The sequence below is a fragment of the Gekko japonicus genome, unplaced genomic scaffold, assembly GCF_001447785.1.
Source record: "Gekko japonicus isolate JY-2015 unplaced genomic scaffold, Gekko_japonicus_V1.1 scaffold2563, whole genome shotgun sequence".
Lineage (NCBI taxonomy): Eukaryota > Metazoa > Chordata > Lepidosauria > Squamata > Gekkonidae > Gekko > Gekko japonicus.
This window is the reverse complement of record NW_015170350.1, coordinates 62444-79873: the sequence shown is the minus strand read 5'-3', so window position 1 is coordinate 79873 and position 17430 is coordinate 62444. Positions and strand designations below refer to the sequence as shown.

The 17430-nt window shown below is 43.4% G+C and overlaps 1 protein-coding gene across 2 annotated transcripts in view; it reads right to left on the bottom strand.

Moving 5' to 3' along the window:
* The window catches only part of MOXD1 (monooxygenase, DBH-like 1), an 84000-nt gene extending 67089 nt beyond the window's left edge, over positions 1–16911 (bottom strand). For both annotated transcript variants that reach the window (XM_015418204.1, XM_015418205.1), the window contains exons 1-4: positions 16572–16911; positions 3810–3956; positions 1972–2139; positions 1535–1618 (exon numbers count right to left, since the gene is read on the bottom strand). In XM_015418204.1, coding sequence (XP_015273690.1) covers positions 1535–1618; positions 1972–2139; positions 3810–3956; positions 16572–16829 — 657 coding nt within the window. In that variant the 5' untranslated portion in view covers positions 16830–16911. The remainder of the gene's footprint in view (positions 1–1534; positions 1619–1971; positions 2140–3809; positions 3957–16571) is intronic.
* Positions 16912–17430: the final 519 nt, after the last annotated feature.

Genomic DNA, 17430 nt, shown 5'->3' with positions numbered 1-17430 from the left:
TCTCTGTGTTTTAACGCAGATCCTATTCTGCATTTTATAACTCTTTTGTATTGTACTGTATTTGTAATGGCCATTGGTCATATGCAATAAATCAAAGTGAACTGAACTGAACTTTCTGTCCCCTCACCCATCACTCTCTCTTTCTTCCCCTGAACCCCATCACTCTTTCTTTCTGCCCCCTCTCCCTGTTTTCAGCGCGCGCGCTCGCGCGCGCGCCCAGCCTCTTCATTGCGTGAGTGGTGGATCACCTCCTGCACACCAGTTTCACTGACTCTGCCAGCTGCTCCCCCGGCCTCTTCAGGGCCTGCGATACCCACTTGCAGCTTTGCCACCTCAGGGCAAAGGAGTATAGAAGTTGCACACATGCAGACTCTATTGATTTTGGGAGGAATTAACCCCCTCAATGTATTTTTTTTAACATTTTCAGATTTTTCTGCAAACTGATCTGTTAGCAGATCTGTTTTCTGTGACTCTGGGCCCAATCTGCAGATTTAGATATTTGTAAATAGGCCCGCACTTGGCTATTAGAACATACAAGTGGGAACCCACAAGGACTTGTGGGAGGCATTTCATTTCCCCTTCCCCCACTATTTCATCTTTCCTTTTCCTGAAAGCCCCCATAGTCTGTCCCCTTTTCCTGCCTCCTTCTCTCCTTCTACAATTGCCAAACTCCAGGTGCAACCTGAAGATCTGGAATCACAACCAATGTTCCCTCTAAGGTGAGCCGCCCTGTGAGCAAAAATTTTACCCTGTGAGCCAAAAATGGTGCTAGCTTTAAAACTGTGAGCAGGCTGACATTTAAAAAAATTACTTACAGAAACTATTCAAATATAATCTCTCTTCCCTTAATTACCAGAAAGATAGAAAGAGAAAGAGGAAAAGACAGAAACAGAGAAAGACAGGAAGACAAAAAGATAGACAGAGAGAGTGAAAGATAAAGACAGACAGACAGAAAGACAGAGAGAGACAGAAAGAGAGAGAAAGAGAAAGACTGTTGATGAGGCAGGGCCTGGAGTAAATCCTTACGACGGCCATTTCAAAAGGTATGGGGGGATTCAACCCTCCCTGAGGTTTTTTTTTAACTTTTTGGATTTTTCTGCAGACCATGGAGTCCCCTGAGTCTGTAGAGAAACCTGTTGGGGGAGAATGAGCCCTCTGTTGGTGGAAATAATTATCCACGTGCAAAAGGGGATTTTGGGTATTAGTATATAGATGATAATAACACAGTGCGTTGTTCTGTGCTCAGAACCCATCTACAATTCTACTGGTACATAGATCAGGGGGGGAAATGGAATTCCTATTTCAATGGGAACTTTCAGATTTCCATCTTTTCACCCAGATTTGGAGATATGACAAAACTAAAGTCAATGAAACAGTATTGATTTTTAGCAGTCAATAATATGTCCCTATTCTTCAATGATCTTTACTATTTTAAAATCTCATCTACAAATACAGAGAACTGCAGCCAAAAAAAGAGAGAACACATTTCAGAGAAGCAGCAGCAAACATCAAGCTGGACAGCTAGATAGCATACCTTTATTACATGATGCTTTCCGTGAACTGTAGGTATCTTAAACATTTGGCACCAATATGTTGTGTCCTTGTCTGGTATAGGCACCTGTCTTAATAAAAAGGAAAAGAAAAGCTAATACAAAAGTCTAATTTTTGTTCCCTATACAGTCATATACCCTGACCTGGATAGCCCAGCCCTATTTTGTCAGATCTCAGAAGCTAAGCAGGGTCAACCCTGGCTAGTATTTGGATGGCAGATCTCCAAGGAATACCAGGGCCATGACACAGAGCCAGGCAACGGCAAACCACTTCTGAATGTCTCTTGCCTTGAAAACCCTATGGGGTTGCTAGAAGTCAGCTGAGACTTGACAGCACTTTCCACTACCACCACACCACCCTATAATAATTCCATTCATCTTGTACTAATACTCAATAAAAGTAAAATCCAAAGTAACCTACGTCTTGGTTTGTCAAGTCAAAGTAGGGCAACGAGGGAGAGATAACAGCGGTTTTCTCAGGGTTCAGTAAACGTAGGCTCTTTGTCCCCCGATTTGAACCATGATAATTTGGACCTGTTTCTCTGAAGTCTTTGTCATGGTATGCCCATATCACTCTTACTGTGCTTTCCTGAAAAAGAAAAACTTCAACAATTAGGCATAAGAGAAAATGAAACCAAGCCTTACAACTAGCCAGATGAACTTTTGCATCTTTAAACATCAGCACTTATGTTTCCTATAGGGTTGCCAGCCCCCAGGTGGGAGTGGGGGATTCCCCGATTTTGTGGACTCCTGCCTGCTGCCAGCCAGCTGGCTGGTGGGGGGAGCCCCACCCCCAACTTCCATAACCTGGTGCAAAGTCCCCAGCGTGATGACATCATACACAAGAAACATCATCACGCTGGGGACATCGTGTGTCAATGCTCTGGTATTTTGGACAAAACTCTATGGTAACCATGGAGTTTTGCCCCAAACACCAGAGTGTTGCCATATGATGTCCCTGGCGTGATGATGTCACTTGCATGTGACATCATCAGGTCAGGGGCATCACACACATTGTTTCTTCTAGTTATTTTACACTCTGAATTTGTGTTTTTATGTTTTACTTGAAGTCACTTTGGGGGGTTTGGGACCAAAAAGTCAGATAAAATCTAAATCCTATACATAAATAGTCCCCCAGAACTCCCTAGGTTTGAAAGGTTTTTTTGGAAAAAATAGAAATTTGCGGGTTAAAAGGCATGAAAGCCTTATCCCTGATTCGTCACTAGTAACATCTGCACAGACATTACAACCAAAAGCAAACAGCTAAAGAGTTGCATAGGCCCCTGCCACACGGCAGGGAAAACACGAGGCGAAGTGCGGCTAAAGAGAGCCGCATCAAAAAAGATACGCGGGATCCCGTGCACCACGCGCCATTGCTCCCCGGCACGATCACATGCCAGGGAGGAAGAGTCGGAGGCAAGGGGGAGGCCGCCGAACTGCGCATGCTCAAGCATGCGCAGTTTGGCCGGAGGCCGGGATGTGCCGCCGCAAGGACGCGCGGCCAATCCCACGACCGGTTTGAGCCGCTCTACTTCGCAAGAACCATCCAGGTAGGTGGTTCTTTTTAGTGCGGGTTTTCACGCGGAAGAGACAGATAGGGGACGGATAGGCGACGATTCCCAGATGTTGCCGTGGGATCGCGCCCGTTTGATCCGCCCCCGTTCTGTCTCGCTCTCGGACCAAAACCCCTCGTATGAACGGGGCCATAGTAAACCTGAAATGGTGTACAAATACTGGAAATAACCTGGCAGCCAAGATGAGAAGGTAGAAGCAGTGATGGCCAGCAGGAAGAGGAAATGAGCTGGAGGCAGCAGGGAGGAAGTATCAGTCAGAACTGGAAGAAGGGAGCCAAAGCCATTGAGGGACAGAATAGCCAGGGCAGAAATAGTGGCAAAGGGGGGAGGAGGGAAATGGGATTTCTCCTCCCTTGGAAGTAATTATGTGTTCTGTTCTTGATGTCATAAAAAACCCCACTACTCACCACTATGTTTTTGTGGTGAGGAAGCTTGAAGGAGCCTTACAGAGGGAGCAGAAACAGATCCATTTGCCAGTCACCCTTCAGAGGTGCTCAGTTAATTATAGATCAGCAGATGCACCAATTTAGCAAAATCCAAACACTACAGCATACTTAGCATAACAATTAATGTAGCCTTGAGAATGAAAGGTTCATAAAGAGCGTTATTTTTGACAGACTTTTATTTACTCAGTTTCTATTTGATGAATAATTCTCTTCCTCAATTGGATTTATCATGAAATTACCGTTATACTTTTGTCATTGACATCGCAAGTGTGAAGTTGCCGACTGAAAACTAGTATTGTATGGGTTCTGTTTTCCATGGCATACTCCAGATGGTAGTCCTGCTGAGAGTCTTTTTTCAATTTTCTGCCTGCATCTGTAAAACAATCCTGTTAAAGACAAAAGTGAAACATCATCCTGCTGTTATTTTTTAATGTCAGACATTCTTATAATATTTCTCCATTTTTCCAGTAATACAGGAGGAGTAAAAGCATATGCCATAATTTCAATACAAGTTTTTTAGAATAATAAAAATGGAATTTTCTAAACTGTAGAAAATCTCTTTTCACAATACGCATATAATTTATTCAAGTAACTTATAAAATGGAAAGAAGTGGGGGGGGGGAGAGACAACTGAGAAAATTTGCCTGTACTGTAACCCTTCAAATACCCATGAATTTCAAGACAGGAGCTATGTTTTATGGGTCATTTTTTAAGATATTATTTGGTGCTAATTCGTTTACTTTCTGGGAGGAAAATTAAACAGGACTATGATATCGTCATACACTCTCCTCATGGCAAATCACAGGAACGTTTTAGTGGTGTTTGTTTTTGGAGACAAGATTATCCCTGGTCCTCAGCACTGCAGAAGTGATATAATACATAAGCAGTTTCTGTAATGTAGTGCCATTAACCTCTTCACCTCTGAATTCTTTGCCATAACATGCAGCTGGTTCTCTGACATCCCCCTTCCTCTTTCCCAGGCCACCGCAATCCCTGCTACTGAATACAAACTATTTGATGCTCATTCCACTAGCCTTTCCATTGGCTTCAGAAACAGAGTAGCAACTGGCAACATAGTCTTATTGTCTCTTGTTAGCTTTCAAGGTCCTTTATATACTTATTTCATATTTTGCTGGAGTTGTCTGGTCTTTGCTCAGAGATTGTGACTTCATCTTTAAACATTCCAAGGCACTGAGCTAGTCTGTAGTCACTCTACCTTCTGCCCTGTATCTTCCATCTTTTCACACACATACAGACATTTTTGTGAGGCAAAATTAAGCCTAGTTATACTTTGTTACTTCAAGAGACTTGGTTGTTCTTGCCACCCTAATGGCTTCTATGCCATTCTAGATAATGTGTTCCTCATCAGCCCTCAACACTAGGACATGTTGTGTGCCACAGTGGCAATCAGAGGTTTTGCCAGTTTGGTAGGCAACCATGCAATCCATTCAAATCATACTGGCAAGAGAAAATGCCACACTACCTAGAACTGCTTGGGGAATCTACAGTGGCAACAGCAGCCATGTTGGCTAGAAATAACATAAACTGGCCTTTGAGCTCTCCTAATGACAGGGGAAGAGAATGTGGTTGAGAGCTAGTTTTCACTCATGTTTAGGAAAGAGGAGGTGGGTTACGTTTTGCTGGGGAAATTACTCCACATCTCACAGTCTAAGCTCATTGAGGGATTTGAGTACTAGTACTCAGTATTTATGTGCTGCTCATCTGTGTTTAGGCTACTTTCGCTACAACCCAGTTTTATATGTTTTCTAGTATGGACACTGACTCAATACGCATTTTAAAAGAAACCTGTCAAAAGCTATTATAGGCTGGTGGGTGGAGCCAAACAATTAGATGTCTTTCATTCACAGGAAACCATTTGGAAATTGAAGCAACACATGGTAAGTTGATTTTAAAGATCATAAAAGACGTGGTGTATAATTTCCTACAAATGAAGGAACTGATGATGAATTGCTCCTCACATGTTGTTGACCCTGTTCTCGCTCTCTCAAAAGGGATTTGCAATTGATATGGCTTCTGATTAGTGCTATACAAAATGGCAGGGAGAGTAATTTCTTATGGATGTAATAAAAGGATGTAAATAAGCTCTGTTTTATCCTTGAAGAATGTAAGCACAGCTGCACAAGGAACCTTGAGGGGAAAAAGCACAGCTGTCATTGCATGCCTGAACAGGTGTTTAAAGGAGAAAGAAACCCTCCAAGCACTTACAAGATATTTTTTTTGCTTTCTCTGATTAGTAAACTAATATGAACAAAATAGATTCTACTGTACTGAGGATCTCCAACAAAGAGGATCACAAGATTACCTGATAGTCTAATTATGGAACTTATCAGTGGATAGGGGCTTGTGAAATGTTTAATGCATGTGAAATATTAGGTATATTCCTAGTAACAGCAAGATGATAGTTGTCATATTCTGCTTCAGGGCTGCCAACAGCCATCACATCCCTCAGACAAAGAGTGCTTCTGGGACCAGAAGACTATACACACAATTCTTGCTTAGAACACCTATTCTGCTTTTGTCTCCCAGCAGCACCTTGTTCAGTTCCTTGGCCTTCCAAGGTGACTTGACACCTGGGATTTTGAAGATGATTGCAACACCAGCACACTACATAGTTCTCCATCACAATGATCATCTGCCTACAATATGCCTGCACATGCTCAACTTGATCCTTTCAGCAATACTTTCAAGATGCCCCCTGAAATACTACCTACAGAGACAGAGTACTTATTGAACTAGATGGAATTTATTTATAAGATGTTCATGCTGCATCTCCAGGGAACCTGCCAGAGGCAGCTTACGAGAAGAAAAATGATGTGAAATAAACTACAGAAGCTTGAGGAAAGAGATAAGTCTTCACTTGGTGCCTAAAACTAGCTAAGGTAGATGTCAGGTGAATTGGAAAGTGGGCAAGGAGAGTGCTAAATGCTTCCTTGAGAGCAGGAGTTATTCCACCTGTGCTCAAGGAGGCAGTGATTAAAGCTGTTGGGGGGGGGGAGACTCCTGAAGCCATTCTATGCTGGAGAACTTTTACGCTGTCTTCAGTTTTCCATTCTTTTTTTTTTAATAATTTTTAATTAAGAAAAGACGTAATGGAACAACAGTGAAAAAAGAGAAAAAAAGCACATTACAAGACGAATGTAACACTAACATGAAACTTTGAGAATAAACATAACCCATTGCAAGGACTACCAGCTTAACTTTGCTCTAAAAGCCTACCCTCTTAGAGATTGACCATTGCACTAAAACTCAAAAAGTAAAGCAATGGTGGGTAAATATGTTTAAAATCGTATCCAGGGAATGTATGACGCTTTGGACGGAAGAATGTCCTTTTCTGACATAAAATTGAGAACCCTAGACCAAATTGCAACAAATTGTGTGTAAGTCCTTGATGTTTCAACATTAGTTTTCCATTCTTGGGCAAAGTGCTACAGCAGGTGGTTGTTTCTCAGCTCTAGGAGCTCTCGAAAGAAGGTGATCTTCTGGACCCAGTTCAATCTGGCCTCAGAGACTGCTTTGCTCATGTTGGTTGATGACCTCCCTCCAGAACTTGACAGGGGGGTTGTCATGCTGCTAGTTCTGCTATATCTTTCAGCAGCCTTTGATACTGTTGACCGTAGTATCCTACTGATCTGCGTCTCCACACTGGGATTAAGGGGCACCGGGTTATGGTGTTTTGAATCCTATCAGGGGGGTAGACTCAGAAGGTAGTGTTGGGGGATTCCTGCTCTGCCCCATGGCTGTTGGCCTGTGGCCTGTAGTGTTCAATCTCCTCCCCCGTGCTATCTATATGAGGCCACTGGGGAAAGTAATCAGGAGGTATGGGCTGCAGTATCACCGATATGTGGATGATATCCAGGTCTACTTTTCTTTTCTACCAGATTCTGAGGATGCTATTGATGTTCTGAACCAGTGCTTGGAGCAAGTCATGGCCTGGATGAGGGTGGACAAGCTGATATTTAATCCTGACAAGACAGAGGTTCTCTGGGTTAGTAGAAAGGCAGACCAGAGACCTGAGATCTCTCCTGTGTTGGATGGGTTATACTCTAGGGAGTACTGCTTGAAGAGCATGTGCCAGGGCAATGGACAGAGCTGTGGTCCTAAGAGAAGTGCCCAATGCTGGACTATGGACTGTACACTGTGGCCAAGGAAGCCTTGTGCCAGAGAAGCATGCCAAGCCAGATGCGGACCCTGGACTAAATTGCCCAACTGTCAATTCCTTTGTGTCCCCCACCCAGAGCATAGTTTTTTTCCTAACACTTCTTGGGAACCAATGACCAATGCTCCCTCTAAGGTGTGGGGTCTTGTGAGCCAAAATTCTACTTTGTGAGCTACTAGCATTAAAGTTGTGAGTGAGCACATTGGCTACTGCATAAAATAGTTTGGTCTGGAGCCATCCTTCTTGAGCTAAGACAAAAATGTGTGAGCTTGAGGCTAAAAAACTGTGAGCTAGCTCACACTAACTCAGCTTAGGGGGAACATTGCCAGTGACCACATGGCCATCACCTCAGGTCACAATTTAGCTATTTAAGGTGAGTTCCCTTGAGCTTGCTCTCTTCTCTTTGCCCTCTATCTATTCCTAAACAGTTTGGAACCACTCCATGTGTGTCGCTGGTTGGCTCACGATATACCCCCCCCCTTTAGTTCCTTTTTTCCTGCATGATCTACTCGTCTCGTTGGACAGGTAACATATTACCCTCCAACGATATTCCTGCTCATGCAAACATCACTATCCTTCAACTCTGTATTCTTTGTCCTGTATTGTGAGTGTAAATGCTTGAGAATCATTAAGTAAAGAAAACAATTATTTTAGTAACCTGGCCTCCTTGTCTATTCAGGGGCTCTGTGAATCCTGACTCTGGTATACATGGGTTATGGTCTTACATTTTATGCCTATTGTCATTTAGTATTCATAATCCTCCAAGTTTATTAATAAAATAAGGCAATTCGGCTAACAAAATGCACCACTCTAACAGATTTTAAACCATGGCTTTTTAGCTATTTTTTAAAATAACCATTTTGTTTACATTGTAACCTGCCATGAGTTATGCAAGGCAGAAAGGTGGCTAATAAATATTTAAATTACTTAATAAATAAAAATTACAGCTAGAAGTGAGGAGTGTCAGGTCAAGGGCTTGGCTGCAGAAAAGGCCTTATCCTTGATAACTATGCACATCACCTCTGAAGGTGGAGACACAAAGAACAGATTTTCAGAAGAAGACTATTAATGATGGGCAGATACATATGGGAGCAAGTAGTCCTTTAAATATGCTGGTTCCGGGAATGTTGTGCTTTAAAAGGTGATAATCAGCATTTTTAATTGTGCTTAGAAGAGAATGGAAAGTCAGCTACAAAACCTGTTGGGAGTGACTGCCTTCCTTTTAATTTTGAGTGTATGTACCTGAATGCTAGGGACTCAGGACAGAACAGGGATTCTGTTGGTGTACCACCCACCCTGCTGTCCCAACAGTTTCACTGACAGAGGCAGGCTTGATCTTCGCAGTGAGGACCCTGAAGTCTATTGTCCTTAGGGACTTCATTGTTAGTGCTGTGGCTGCCCTATCAGGAGCAATTCAAGACTTCATGGCCTCCATGACAATTATGGGGCTGTCCCAGAACATTGTGGTACCTACACTTGATTTGATTTTCTCTGGGGATAAGGTACATGGTTTGGTGTGCCACAGCATCTGAATGTTTTGATGCACAGCCTGAACAAGAGGCTACTGTTAGGACAGAATGAAGAAACAGAATGGTTTCCAGTTAGCAAAGATGTCAGACAAGGATGTATTTTATTTCCCTGTCTGTTCAATCTATATGTAGAACATACCTAAGGAAAGCTGGATTAGATTTAGATGAAGATTTGAAATATGCCTATGACACCTAGGGCTGCCAAGTCTCGTTGTATCGTGGCGGGGGATCGTCATTCTTTACAGGAGCTCTGCCGCGGGGGACGGCAACAGGCATTGCACCGCCGTCACCAGGATGTGACGCTACATGTCGCTCTGGCAACAGGACTCCAAACAGCCCCGTTGCCACAGCAACGTGTAGTGTCACATCCTGGCGATGGCGGTGCAACACCTGTTGCTGTCCCCCGCGGCAGAGCTCCTGTAAAGAATGATGATCCCCCGCCGCGATTCAACGAGACTTGGCAGCCCTAATGACACCACATTACTGGCAGAAAAGAATAAAGATTTGAAACAACTATAATGAAGGTTAAAAGAGAAGGTGTCAAAGCAGGGGTTCAGCTGAACATCAAGAAGAAATAACGACTACTGAGGAATTACAGAACTTTAAGGTTGACAATGAAGAAATTGAAATTGTTCAAAATTTTCTATTCCTTGAGACTTGGAAGGGAATGAACTAGAAAAGATCCTTAAGGCTGCAGGCAGATGTGCCTTTAGATCTGACACAGCTGCTGATGCCTGACAGATCTAAAGTGCATGATCAGACAGCAATACCTGGGATTTTGTACCCTAGCCCCCCCTCATCAGCCTTCATGGCATGGTGGTTAGATCAGATTAAAGTCTCGAGCTGTCTTGCCTCCTAATCTACCTCCTAACCTATCTGCGAGAGGTTCCACAGTTGTTGGCACCCTGTTCTGCCCCATCACAGAAACAGAGAAAGTTCGGTCCTAACAGTTGCTGTCAGGCCACTGGCAGATTTTCCCTAGTCTGATTACTCACACGTGCACTCAGGCCATCAGGATGGACTACTCAGTCCATCCCAACTTTGCACCATTTTGTTCCACTTAGCAATATGCACATAACCACATAATCATGCCTATCTCCAAACCATCTGTGAAAAGGAGTGTTAGGCAACCATGGCTCACTGTGAAACACAGAGATCACAGTGCTCCATGGAAGGATCGCCAAGATGTGACAGCAGCAACACAAATCCCAGAAGTTGAAAAGTGCATGTGCAAAAAACTGCACCGTCATTTTTGTGCATGTGCACAATCAGGCAACCCCCACCAAAAAAAAAACAACCGCCCGTCCACACCATCTGATCATGCAGTGATGGCCTTAGCCCACAGCGAAACGGGATATGTGATTGAGCGACTCCATGTCAAATACCAACAGAGAGAATAGGAGTGCTTCCCAAAGGCACCAAATGGCACATCTGACCACAGGCTAAGTGTGAGTGTCACTGGAGACCAAGATCAGGATAATTCATACTATGGTACTCCCCATGACTAAGTATGGATGTGACAGCTGAACAATGAAAGGAAGGTGACAGAAGAAGACTGATTAATTTGAAATGTGGTATTAGGGGAGAGTTTTATGTATACCACTGACTTCCAAAAAGACAAATAAGTGGGTTCTAGAGCAAATCAAGCCTGAATTTTCCTAAGGAGCTAAAATGATTGAGGCTAATGTTCTTTGGTCACATCATGAAAAGACAAGCTGGATTCAAGTCCAGTAGCACCTTAGAGACGACAAGGTTTTCAGGGTATAAACTTTCAAGAATCAAAGCTCCCTTCACCAGATACAAGATGGGATGAAAATCTCTGAATCTTTATATCCCAGTCAGAGAATGTGGGGGGGGGGTGTTGCAAAGAAGGAACTCAGGATGCAGAGGTACTATGCACATCGTAATCAGGATCTCAGGGTGGCAAAACACAGTTATCCAACATACTAATCACTACACGGGACACTCCTTAAGGGTTTCCCCACCCACAAGACATGAAATGCCTTCCATCAAGCACCAGCAGAGTGATGTCAGTGTGGTACACACTTCGTATCTCCCCTCCAGCTGCCTTTCAATTTGTTTTCCAGAGGTGTCTATGTTGCTGTTGGCATGAGTGCATTTAAAAGCATCATACTGCTCCGTTCACTGTTTCCCAGCCTTTTTAAGTCTGTTCTTTTCAAATAGATGTTCTATAACCAGCTCTTTCTTACTTCTATGGGATACATTTGATAAACATATTCTTTAACTTGGGCATCAACTTGTCAGCTAAAAAGCGAAGGTTAGAATGAACCCCACAAACACTTCCAAGTAATAATGAATTAACCAAAGGACTGATGCCTTGAGTAAGAACTATTTTTGTGTAAGAGTTCAGCAGATGGATCATATGATGCAATCCTCTTGGATAGCTTGAACAAAATAGGTATTCATCAAATCAGATTGGATCCCCCAGCTACCACATGCTGTGGGCTGGGATATACAACTCCAGACAGGGGTGGAGACCAAGGAGAAAGCCTTAAACTGTAAGAAAATGCAAACTGTGTCAATTTGCGAGCATGAAAGAGGGATTTTCTTAAAAGCTAGATTAAAAAGTTAGAGCTGCTTTGAGCACTTTCATGGCAAATAAAAACTTACTTCAGTTATTTTGGAAGGGCAATATTGCTACAAAAAGATGGGAGCAATTTCTCTGAGGCTGCACCCATCTTTATTCAAGCATCTTTGCTTCCCTGCACTGAGTGGGGGGAGGAGCGAGAGGGTCTTTTCCCCTTGCTCAAACATATTCACAATCAACATCTACACTACTACCAATTGTCTGAAATTGTGTCTGCAATTAGCTATATACTGTTCTGCAAACTTTTCCCCCTTTTGCTGAACTCTCACTCCTTTCCCTTTTCCCACCCCTTACAGAAGAGCTATTAAGCATGCTTGAGAGACTGCTCTGACTTAGAGGTGAGTCCCGCACTTTCCAGATTGTTAGATCTGGGTTCCCACTCTAATCTCTGAACTCCTGGAATGCTTGGCCACTAATACATCATTCCCTGCTCACTCTTCACTCGGCCACACTTTTAAAAACATGAGTAGGCCCTTTGTAAAGTTCTCTTTTGCTTTCTGTCTTTGTAACATAATTACCTCCTTCAACCTGATTGATCTGTTTACAAAGAATTAATAGAATCCTCTTTCATGTTCTGTTCATCATACCAGATACTGAAGCAAAAGCCCCATGTAAAACACCGTGCTAACACCAAGAGAAAGAAATATTTGTTTGATTTGTGTTGTTCATTAAAGCTTTTCCTTATCTTAGAAAAAGTACTTGGGAAAAGTTTTCTTATGGAAATAAAAACAGAGGGAAATGATTAAAAATACTGTGGGGGGAAAAGAAAAGTTTGGCTTCTCTAATTTTGCTTTGTTTGCTTACGGTAGCTATTAGTCAGCTGTTTTTCCAGCCAAATTCTATTGTTGAAATCTTTCATTGTAATTTTTCTCAGATTTGTCAGGTACATATTCTTACTAAGAGCATAGCCATTTGAACTGCAAGTTCAAAACTCTGAAAAGCACCATGTGTATTGACGTCATTGGATGGATGGATGGATGGATGGATGGATGGATGGATGGATGGATGGAAGAAAGTTGCATCACTCAAGAACAGAGACGGTGACAGAGGCATACCTTAAGGTGAAAAATTATTAAATGCCTTATGGTGAAAAGGTTGCCGGACTAACTAGTATGAATAGCCACAGTCCAGGGTAAATTTACAATTCTGGGGCAAAGGGATTGAACAAGTGATAGCAATACACCAAAAACACATGTCTTGACCTCTTTCAGTCAGATTTTAGGCCAAATACAACTTTGCTTGTTCTGGTGGGTGATTGCCAATTACATTTTATTACTGGCTTTATTAGACCTATCAGTGGCCTTCAGCACCATGGACCACTTCTTTTTTACTACATCATTTGGAGAGATATTGTGGGTTATTAGTAGCATGGTACTTCATGGCTTTGGCCTTTTCTTCCCAATAAGACAGTAAACAGTTCCATCAAAGAGACAGAATCGGTTGCCTGGCCCCTAAATTAAGGCTTCACAAGGTATTCTGTCATCTGTTTTTGATTTATACTTACATCTGATCATCAAATAAGATTATCCAGCATTTTGGGGTTAGATGTTATCAATATGCTATAATATTCAATAGATTAATATGCTTAACAGGTGCAGAAGAAGTACTTGAAGGAAGGAGTAGTGACTTATTTTATAGAGAGAATTGTTAGAGTTCTTCTCTATAGCACTTTCACAGTCATTTGTATGGGGTTTATGTACATCTTTGCACAAGACTTAAAAATATACAAAATATCGGCTCTATTAATGTAATCTTTTTTCCTAGAAATAATATTGATATAAAACTTTGGGTAGCTCTTTTTCTTAAATTTGCTCTTGTAGGATAAAATCAGAACTCAAGTAACAGCAGAGTTGGGTGGTGGGGGCACAAATCACACCACATACTGAACAGGGTGATGTATCAAAGACTGGATGAATGGATCTCAGGCTATGGCGAATACAGTCACTGTGAGATGGAGTTTCAGATAACATAGTACCTATCAGCCCATCTTGAAAGCACATGATTAGATGCCTTTTGCCTCCATAAGTGCAGAGTCACACTGAAGATGACATCCAGGGTCCAGATAGGCTTAAAATAAATCTTTAAAGATTACAGCATGGAATCTCATGAAATATGAATTGCAGAGACACAAAATGATACACCAAAATACCCCATCATACTCTAATTCATATTATCAAATCATCTGTTCCCAGGGGTCATTTAGTAGAAAAAGAGGTGCAGGAGCTCATTAGAATAACTTATTTTCTTTTTCTTTTCTTTTTTTAAATAACATTTTTATTCCAAATTTTCATGTGCAATCATCAGTTATCAATATGAAATACAGTCAAATACACTTAAGTAGGATAGCAACATACAAATTGTAAACTCAGTGCACGTACAACAGTGGGGGAATCCCCCAAATTCGTCTTCTGTGAAGTGATTACAATACATTTCATAACAACATGTTATAAATATCAAAAGTATGTGAGTATAGAATCATACATAGTTCTACAGTAATTGGTGAGATGTCATGACATCCTCAGGTATACATTTAACCTAGTATGTTTTAATTCCAATTATGAATTCTTTAGAGTGAGGCAGATTCATAACCATTTGTAGTATTGAGACCAAGATGTGGGTATAACTTCTTCTCTTGTAAGAAAGTCTAGTATGGGTTCCCATTTTTCCATGAATTTATTAGAAATTGGTTGTAATGAAGCGTTGTTCAGTTTGCAAGTGACATATTCCATCAAGATTTGATCCCATAATTTTCTGTACCAGATTTGAATTCCAGGAGGATGATTGTCTTTCAAGCACATAGCAATGGAGGTCCTGGCAGCGTATATCATTATGTCCATTGTTTTTTTATGTCCATTGTTTTTGTGTGTTTTTGATTTTCTATATTGGGTGGCCAATAGTCAAGAAAGAGCCCTTCTGGGCAGATTGGCATATCTATGTTTGTAACACTTTTAACTAGTTTTTGTATTTCTTTCCATAAGCCCAGAATCTTCTCACACTGCCACCAACAATGTGCAAAAGTGCCAATTTGTTGGCATTCCTTCCAACACAAGGGCGAGTGTTTCGAGCATAACTTATTTTCATATGCCACACCCCCTGACATCACCAGAAGTGTGTCAGAAGGCAACACCCACCGCTCAGGCTCCACTGAACTGTTTTGGATTGCTAGCTATTGGGGAGGGGACATGCAGATCTGTCCTCACAGAGGAGGGAGAGCTTGTACCTGAAGGCGGGATGGGGGGGGGGGCTCTGCAACTTACCTGGCTGCTTGTTGCTCCTCATGGCCCAACTGAGGGCTGCTGGGAGCAGGGGGTGGGGCTTGTTGCATGTGCCCGCCCCCTGAGCTCCTTACTGCCGGAACTCCACTCCTGTGCGCTCCCGCAGGAAATGACCCCTGTCTGTTCCCATCATTTCTACATTTTCACCAATTCTTTATGAAGTTAGATAATGGCACTTAAATCTGCCACTCTAGACCTCCAGAAAGGATAACTTTCCATAAGCACTGAAAGGATGCAGTTGAATGCTGGAGAAGGAGCAGGCTGCAGATCTCAGGAGGAGGAGGAGATCAGATTTATACCCCACCCTTCAGTCAAAGTCTCCTTTCCCTTTCTCTTCCCACAACATACACCCTGTGAGGTGGGGGGAGGGCTGAGAGAGCTCTTTTGAGAAATGTTGTGAGAGAACACTCTGAAATAGCTTGTAACTGACCCAAGGTCACATCAGGAGCTGCATATGGAGGAGTGGGGATCAAACCCAATTCTCCTAGATTAGAGTCCATGCTCCTTGCCACTATACCAAACTGGCTCTCTTTGTAACTGTTTTTTGTAACTGCTCCTGAAGTATGGGCAATTTTGTAACTGCTTTGTAACTGCTCCTGAAGTATGGGCAATTTTGAGGATCAGTGCGCATAAGTTTGAACAAAGTCATTTAAACATCGTAATTTGTCATAATTAAAACTGCTAAACATATATGTGAGATCAGAAAAGGGCATATGTAAAAACATGTGGAATTCTAAGTGGGCTTTCAGTACAACTCTAAATATCAATGGACGGAAGAATATTACTTTGCTGGGGATTTCAGTGTTTGCCTCGGATTGGCACAGTACCTAAACTGTCAACATACATGCAGTTTATCCTCTTCAAATAAGCCCAGACTCTGTCAGAACTACTGAGCTCCAGAAAGTATGAGCTCAGAATCCAACGAAGTACCAGGACTCAGCCATGAGGCATAAGGCTATCCATAAAGAGAGCCACTCTTTTTATGTCACACTAGACAGACCCTGTCCAATAAGTGAATAGCACACATCATACTACCCCCCAGCATACAACTTTGTGACATTTATTGATAAACACAGAAGGGAAAGTTTTATAGTTTCAAAAACAAAGGAGGAAAAGATTGATAGCTTCAATGTTCTGGCACTAGGTGGGTAACACAGTAAAAGATAATAAGGAAGTAAACACATACAGACAAACAAACGGGGTAGCATGAGACGAATTGCATTAGTGTGCTCACCTGCGTGGAACTCAAGGTACCCTTTTTGCACATCAGTGTTAAGCCGATTATGAATCCACCCTTGGGGCCATCTAGAATGACTGACCTCCCCCAGACACTGCGGGAGAAGGGGTGAGCAAGCCCCATCCCCTCCCGGCTCACCCCAGGGCAACGGAGGTCGCTCCCGTTCCGCCCTCACCTGCAGGTAAGGCTTGCCCCGGTCCACTCCGCCCACCACGATATCCGCCGAAGCCATGGCTCCCGTCGGGGAGAAGCCGAAGCCCACGTAGCCCTGAGTGCGCACCTCCAGGCGGAAGGCGATCGCGCTGCCCTGAGGCGCCCAGGATAGCCGGTAGCGGGACGCCCAGTCCAGCACGGCGCTGTGCGGGTAGTGGCGCCCGACCACAGGGGGCAGCCCCCAGCAGCACAGGAGCAGCAACGGCGGCCAAGCGCACATCCTCCCCCTGCGCGCACTCCACGACGCGAAACAGCAGATTTGGGCGCCAACAGCGCGCCGCTTGCCTCTCACTGGGGCAGCGCCTTCCACGCCGGCTGAGGCGGCTGCCGCCGCTGCCGCTGCTGCTGCTGCTGGTCCGCTGCGCCACGCCACCTCCAATCTCCAGGCCGATGTTTTGTTGCCGCTGCCGCCGCCGTTGTCCACCACACTAGGCAGGGTGCCCCCCACCCTACTAAGGGTGGGTACCCATTTATCTACTTGCAACTAATTGCTTTCGAACCGCTGGGTGGGCCTGTAGTCTCAGTTACCATCTTTCTTTACAATCTGAACTCCATGCTTCCCCACACGCTCAGTTCTAATCCTCTTCCCCTGCAGGTTGGGAGTGTGAAGGTGCCCTGGGTCTACTATGGGCATGCAGTCTATGGATGCCACACGACACTCTTGGTACCAGAGGATCCATCACCAGGAGCAACTTTGCTGTAGGTGACTTGGCTGGAGTGCTCCAGGCCACTCCTGTATCGAACCCCCTTTTTAAAGCCGTCCATGCTCATGGCCGTTCCTTATATCCACAGGCAGGGAATTCCACTTTTTGCCTCCCCTA